At 30.8% G+C, this 8,247-nt stretch overlaps 1 protein-coding gene across 3 annotated transcripts in view; it reads right to left on the reverse strand.

Moving 5' to 3' along the window:
- Positions 1-3,668: 3,668 nt before the first annotated feature.
- The window catches only part of LOC101504333 (auxin-responsive protein IAA8), a 5,288-nt gene continuing 709 nt past the window's right edge, over positions 3,669-8,247 (reverse strand). For all 3 annotated transcript variants that reach the window (XM_012719178.3, XM_004512485.4, XM_073364677.1), the window contains exons 2-7: positions 7,577-8,008; positions 7,304-7,485; positions 6,943-7,172; positions 6,676-6,817; positions 4,998-5,059; positions 3,669-4,058 (exon numbers count right to left, since the gene is read on the reverse strand). In XM_012719178.3, the coding sequence (XP_012574632.1) occupies positions 4,021-4,058; positions 4,998-5,059; positions 6,676-6,817; positions 6,943-7,172; positions 7,304-7,485; positions 7,577-7,969 (1,047 nt within the window). In that variant the 5' untranslated portion in view covers positions 7,970-8,008 and the 3' untranslated portion in view covers positions 3,669-4,020. The remainder of the gene's footprint in view (positions 4,059-4,997; positions 5,060-6,675; positions 6,818-6,942; positions 7,173-7,303; positions 7,486-7,576; positions 8,009-8,247) is intronic.

Here is an 8,247-nt window from a genome sequence, read left to right on the forward strand (position 1 = left end):
AGAGTAATCATTATATTAATGAATAGACAAAATACATGCATAAGTCATAAGTCGTTAAATTTGATTTTTTATTTATTTAAAATTATTTATGTCTTAAAAAATAAATAATATTTTTATTTTTTATTTATTTATAGAAATTCATAAAATGTATCATCATCTTCAAACAAAACTTAAAAAGTTCATTATTAATTTAAAAAAAATATATATTCATTGAATTTATAACTCAAATCGTCAAATAAATTCATATATTCATCTCCAACAACATCAAATCTATCAAATAAAGAACTCACACTTTAGATTTGATCTCCAAATCACCAAGATAATATCTTTTTCTTTCTTCCATTTTTCAAATTAAACCCCTAACTTAAATATTAAAATGTGATTATTTATTTGATAGATTTGATATTATTGAAGATAAAAACGAGTTTATTTAAAAATTTAAGTTATGAATTTGATAAAAATATAAATTTTGTTAAAGATGGTTTCTAATTTTATGAACTTTGTTTGAAAATAATATGAATTTTTGAAATAAAAAAAAATACATTTGAAGATATAAAATATCAAATCCTTACTTAAAATTAAATCAAATATCACTTCAAAGAAAAAACATAAAAAACTAAATTGTTAATTTAAATTAAGTTAAAAATACACAAGGTTATCTTAAATTAATTAAGTTAACTTAAATTAAATTATGTTAAAGACTGAATTGCATTAGACATTTTTGCATAATAAATAATAGTTTAAAAGACATAATTATAAAATATTTGTATAAAATTTTATATTTACATAATTATTGAATCAACTATTTTTTTCTCTTTAGTCAACCCTACTATGAAGTAAATCTGGCTCATTTGGGGTAGAAATATGAGTGTTGCTTTCATTTGATTTATAGTGTTGAACATGATGATGTTGCATATGGATTTTGATTAGTCCTTTTCTTTTTTGTCTTAAACTCTATTATAACAGTTGATGTGCATAAATTGGGGCTATATTAAAACAAGGTTAAATAATCATATATGCAAAGAAACTTGTAACTTTGTATCATAATGGCTTAAGAATATTCCAAGCAAGTTATATTCAAGTCCAACTTCAATGAATCAATTATATATATAATTGACACACAAACCTCCCCAATACAGCTTTTCTCCACCATATTAGGTAATGATTACAATTAAACCAACCAACACTACTACTACTACTTTCATTTTAAGATTCTGGATTATATCTTACTTTTCTTCTAAGATTCGGGATTTGGATTATTATATCTCTTAGCCACTACTACTCCAAATGCACCCTTTTAGGTAAGACTACTAAAATAAAAAATTTAGTTGTACATTATGAAACATGGCTTCAAAATTAATTTATAAGTGAGACACAAAAATGATTTTTACATAGGAGTTTATACTATAAGTCGATTATACAAACTGAAATGAGTGTGTTAAAAGTCTCAACTCAAATTTTATGATATGCAATTTGACACAAACTTTCCGTTTGTGTATTTATAGTTATCTACTAGTAACATTTTCCAAACGATTCTACCTTAAAAAACTATGAGCACTAATGTAATAAACTTTTCACATGTAAATGTTGTGTTTCCTTTAGAGGGAACGCCATCATAAAATTGCCATGTAGGCGCAGACACATTAATTATAGTCCATAGTATCCAGAATGAAATGACAAACAATAATCGGTGTACTTATATTATTATTTAATCCTTTTGCCCAATAATTAATCCCTCCACTAAGTAGGGAATAATTCAAATCCATTCTACATCACTAATAATGGTTAATTAATATTTCTTATGTCATTTACTAATTGTCCATTTGAAGAAAAAAAGTTATTCTAAAATAATGGTCGTTTTTTATTTTTAATATAATTTTCATTTTTTTTATTAATTCTGTCATCTCAATTTTAATTATGATAATTAGAATAAATCAATAATTTATAAGAGTAATTTGATAAAATTATTTATTTATTTATTATATTTTTTTAATCTATAAAAATGATCAAATGTTATAATTATTGAAACGAAAAGTAAAAATAGTAATCAACAAAAAAAAATTAAAATCTTAAATCGTGATAGTATTGACAACCATAAAGTTCAACAATACTAATCAGAAGTCAAAAGTAGCGGACATCAACATTAATGCAAAGTTTACATATATATAACTTAATTTAAGATGTGCATTAAAAGTTGCTAAAGAAAGCCTACAATGCATCTAATGTTATTGTTTCTAATACCAGACAAGTTCAATTCACCGTGGATGTATACCTAAAATTGTTTAGAACACCAAGAATTACTATATCCATTTCATTTCAATGTTTTCATATTGTTGAAGGATTAAATTAAGTGATATATTTGAACAAAGTAGTGAATAAAAGGAAGAAATACAAACAAGAAAAGATAGAGTAAGAAAAAAAAGGTATAAATTTATACACTTCACAAGAAAATAATAAGATTAAAGAAGAATCACCACAAGAGTGAATGATTCTTGATAAAATTCAAGTAAGAATCTTTAAATTACACACAACTTTTAGGCGCGCAACACAAGTCAAACATCCTAAAATTAAAAATAAATCTTAAAATAGTTATAAGACGAAGAGATTAATATGATGTAAATTAATTTTTTCATAAGTTTTAAGACTAAAAAAATTGACAATTTGTTGCTCCAATTGTGTCTTTAACTCCCTATAGTTTTCCCTCTAGTCAACTCCCTCTAGTCAACGACACTTCCACTTATAATTCTTGAAGTTCATTAGCATTCATATATGATTGGTCGCATCACTTTTCAGTATATTTAATAAATTTCATTTGGTGGAAAAAATGAAGATAAATATAGCAAGCCTTAATATATTTGACAACCTAATAATAATAATAATAATAATTGTTCTTGCGACATTTATTGGACTGAGTTTATTGAACCAACATAGCAAATATAATTGGTAGTTTCTTTTTCAACCTCCAATGTCCTTTAAATTGGTCGATCTAAAAGTGTATTGTGACCCCAAAAACATTTATCTTTAAATTGACCAAACTAGAGATGTATTTTGGAGACTTAGAAGTGGAAAAAGAAGCCATCTATAAAATGTGATAAGGCAACTCCTTAACTCTTTTATATACATGTTTTGCATTACCAATTTAAGCAGATATCACATGCCAGCCTAAAAGTCCGAACTGAAACTAGGGGACTCCACTAGTAAATTAATTATTGTTCTAGCAGTGTGTTGACATCCTTGTGTTTTTTGTATTTTTATACAAATTTGATTCATGCAGAAATCTAACGCATGAAAACACGTACAATAGACTCCAGTGTTTACTGGAACTCGCAATTCAACCTTTCATAAAACTAAATTTCATTCCCTTTGCAATGATGCTTATTTACAAGGTAATCTGCAAAGAATAAGGATCTAAACTGTCCAATTATATATGTTTCGACACAATTCTTGCCAACCTGATACATTTAGCCACATATGTTGTAGCCTGTGTTTGGATTTCGAGACTCGCGAATTTACAGTTCAATAGTACCATTTCAACTTTTTTTTTGGTATTTAAACTTAAGTAACCCACTTAAAAATAGAAGAAATAGAAAATCTCTTTGGTGCACCTAAAGAAACTCACTCATTTGACACAACCATAACCTACCTACTGAACTAGTAGATTCAAATAGTGGACATAAAATAATGCAGATCAAGATTTGAAAGAAATAACGGAAACAGTGGGGGAGGACAGTGTTAAAACAGTATGTTGCTGTAACAGACATTCAATTCAGCCCAACAAACAGGTTTCCTATAATGATTACAGACACCACAAAAACTAATAATATTAAAAAGCAACTTCACAAGATATTATAGTGGTAACAAATATAACAAACTCTTAATGGACGTAACAATAAATAACACCGGAAATACATTTAACTGCCAATGCAAGGGAATCAGCCATAATCCTTTGCTTTTTACAGTGCTAAGATCCAGCATTGAAACTTGGTTTGGACAAAGGCAGTCATGAGTCCCGGACACTCTCTAACTCCTGCTTTTGGACTTTTCCATGGCCCGGGGAGCTGTGGAGGAAAGAAAAGATACATGAGCAAAGTGAGGCAGATAAACTGGAGTTATAAATACAGATTATTACTGGTGAACCGGTGATTAAACTTAAAATTTGACATTAGCTGATGCGACGAGGGCACATAGAATCAAGGTTACATAGGAGTTGCTACTTGCTAACACAAGGTCTTTATACAGTTACCGCTTGTTACAAATAGCAAACAAATGATCCAACAAAAATACACTTCTTTTGGTGGAAACACCCATAGCTGAAAGTCTCTAAATAAAATTCCACAAAAACTATACTGAAAAATCCAGAATATAGTTTGCAACTCTTAGAACTTATTTTTAGTATTTAAGATTTAATTATCAATTGAACCAAATAATAGGCAGAAAACAATCTAGAAGAAAATTAATATTGCAATTCAAGAGCACAAGCACGCGAATTTTTTTTCACAGCCTTCAATTATTATCCTTAGTAATGTTTGAAATACTGCATGACATAGCATAGACAGTTATTTAGACCTAACATTTATTTGGATACAGACTTCAGTGATCTCATTTGAGCATATCAGGATCATAATCTGTTGCAGGTTATTAGTCCATGGCTAAATCAAGTAACGCAGAAGATCCTGATCCATCAATTCATTTCAGTCTTCCCCAAAGGAAATAAATGAGACAAATAGAGAAGGAAAAACATTCCAAACTCAATTTAAAAACTCGCTAATTAAAATTTCTTGGCTTCTTGGCTTGTTTACAAATGCACTAGTACATGGGATGTTTACAGACACACAAACCCCTCTTGATATATGTGATACAACTTGTTTTATATAACTGTTTGAACATTAAAATGCATAATTAATTCATTGCACCACTTTTAATTAATTAATCCATATTTCCAACATTTCATATTAATCGCAGTAACTGTCAATTGAATCATCACTGAGAACACATACCTAAGCCAATGGCATCAGAACCCTTCATGATCTTCAGCCTTCTGCAAGTTTCAATGAACATCCTGCACATAAAAAAAGGGGTTTCAATTTAGTGAGGGGTATGCAAACAAGAGGAAAGAAAATCTCAACATGTCATTCATTCAGTCCATTTTCTTGGTTCAATCAGAGACTGGAATTGGCATCAAAACTTAATGCCTACATAGAATAGCCCATAGATTAAACTTAATCATTTTCCACCACAAAATCATGGTCATGATCAAATTCTTTATTCTGATATATTGAACAAATCTCCGGCATACATGAAATTTTAACACCTTTCAGAAAAGGAACACCCTCTTAACCATTTTAAATGGGAGAAAAAAAGGACAAGAAAAGATTAAAAAAGTAAACACAGAAGATTCTTAGAGGGGCATACACATGTGCCCTCCCTACCAAGGCCTCATATCCTAACTCAATTGTAATATCCCTACTCTTCCTCCTTTATTCTCACGTACCCCAACTGAACTGCCCACATCCCGATCTCACTAAGTAGACATTGTCACATAGCAATTCTGTTAAGAAGCAGATCATTGTCTGCAAATTCTGTCCTAACTCAAATGCATTAATCCAATACATCCCAACATCATCCTTGTAGCATACACCTCCGTACCAGATGTAGCATAACACAAATAAATATAAAATTAGAAAAGAGACAGAAAAACAACATTTAAAATAGACTTCAGTACCTTTAGCTTATTCACATATGTTAATTATGTTGAATTTGCATGAAAGTTCTGAAGCAGAATCAAAAGGAGAGTAAGAAACCTAAGTACAGTGCATGATGAACTGTCTCAATTTCTGATTATTAAGTTTGGCTCCTAAAAAGGGAAAACTTTCTTTATACTATTATACGCAAGTAGCCAGTTAATTAGATGAACAATTGCATGCAATATTCATTATACTACGTATGAAATCTGTCAAAAAAATGTTATGCACCCATTAGCTGTTCTTTCACTATTTCTGTAGCCAGGAACCCCCCAAAATGCACGTGAACAATGTAATTCGTTGTTGTTTCATTAAAATTACAAATACTATCATTTACAATTTTGCAATATTAACTTTCTCTATTCACTATCTCCCTCTCTCTTAATTCGATGAAAAACAGATGTAACCTTTTATCATAAAAATTTGAATTGACCAGAGTAAATTGGTGCTTACCCTTGCCGAAAAATAAAAAATAATATCAGTACCAATGCTGTTTGGCATGAAAAAGCATATGATTGATCAATAGACCCAGTGTTGAAGGAATAAACACAAGCAATTAATCTTCTATACTATACATCGAAATTGGGTCAACCAGTAAACTTGAGAGACTCAACCCAGCGGACTTACATATATCTTGGAGCAGGACTCACTCTATATATATTAACATAATCTCCTCATATATAGATTCTACAATGCCTAAAGCTAGTGACCAATATGACTAACAAATTAATGAAATTAACAAATTCTTGGAAAATGGAAATATATTTAGTGTTATACTGATCAATTATGATTACTTATTTTAGACTATAAAAAATACATTTGCTAAAGCATTTAATCCGTTGTCTCTAAACCAAATATAGTTACTATTACTTACAAAAGTATAATTTGAAAACAAAAATGCAAAAAGAACAAAGAGAGTTTAAAATCATCTTACTCCCAAGGTACATCCCCTACAAGCATCCAGTCTCCATCTTTATCTTCATAGGTGAGAACGTATTCTGAACCATGCAAAAGGTCCCTCAGCTTGCTCTCACTCAACATTTCTCTTCCTGGAGCACCATGGGAACCACACTGACCTGACATTACACAATTACCAAAGATTTCAGAATAAAAATAAACAAACAACCAAGTTAATTTAAAAGTAAATCATTGGCAAAAACAAATTTTACGATGGAAGTAAATCAAAATAGCAACAGCTCACCTAGGGTAAAACAGCTAAACATCTTCTCAAGGGCAGAAGATAATTCCTGATATGTTGTATAAGTTCTTAGATCAACCTTCCTAAGATAGGGAGCCCCATCCATGCTGACCTTAACAAAGAGTGCAGTGGGACCTGGTTTTCCATCCACTTCATCGTTGTTGTTCTTAGAAGCAGTGGCCATCGAGTTTTTCCTAAATGATCTTATAGGAGGCCAACCAACAACTTGTGCCCTGTCACATAATAGAATTTACCAAATTAGAATTAGGATAGCTAGAAACACAAAGAATACCCAATTATAGGTCTTAATCCAGCTACTAGTCTCCAGAAAATTAGGATCCTTGAGTAGATAGATTTTACTTACTTAGATGCCGGTGCACAACCACCAACAGAAGCAGCACCAGCTTGATTATGACCAGTTCCTCTAGCAGCACAAGGCCTTTCCTGCAACACCTTGTTGGGCATTTCTTTCACCGTGTTGGGCTGTGCTCCAACAGGTCTAGGCGATAGCATCCCATTAATCCCTGTATTACCATTAAACTTCACCTACATAACAAATATTGTAAACAATCAGAACTAACAGCAACACAAAACATTCACTTCTCACTACATAAACCAACTTTATTAAACTAATCACCTGAGAAAACCCATCTACTGTATCAGCAAATCCTCTCTTGTTGCCTGAAACAACATTCTTCTGTATTCCATCTTTTGTAGGAACCAAAGGAAACAGCGGCTTCTCATCAAGCTTTGTTGAGTAAAAATCTGAATCCCTTTCGGGTGATTGAGATCCAGGAAGACCCAATCTCAACTCAGTAGCCTTCAAATTCAAGTTCTCCTTTTTCTCATCACACAAACTGGGAACAGTTGAATCACAACTGTCTACTGATGAACAATCTGACAACCCTAGATAATTCCTTTCTTTCAAATCAGCACCAATCTGAGAGAAAGATTGTGAAGAAGCAGAAACAACCGTCGACGACAGTTTGTTCCGCCCTTCCTCCTCCGTAACCACCACTGCCGGAGACATCTCACTAACAAACTTCAAAACAACAGTTCACTTCACAAACTGTCACCAAAATACACACACACAAAAATAAATTACTAAGCTAATACCAAAAATACCAAAATCAACAATTAAACTCATTAAAATGAATAATATTAACAACAATCACTTGCAAAAGCAAAAAGGCCTGAAATATTAAAATCACACCATTAGTAAACTATTCAAACAACAACAAATCACAGAATAGTTTCAATAGTATTAGATTTTTTTTTCATTATAAAAAAAAAAAAAAAAAAAAAAAA

The sequence above is a fragment of the Cicer arietinum genome, chromosome 8 (assembly GCF_000331145.2).
Source record: "Cicer arietinum cultivar CDC Frontier isolate Library 1 chromosome 8, Cicar.CDCFrontier_v2.0, whole genome shotgun sequence".
NCBI lineage: Eukaryota > Viridiplantae > Streptophyta > Magnoliopsida > Fabales > Fabaceae > Cicer > Cicer arietinum.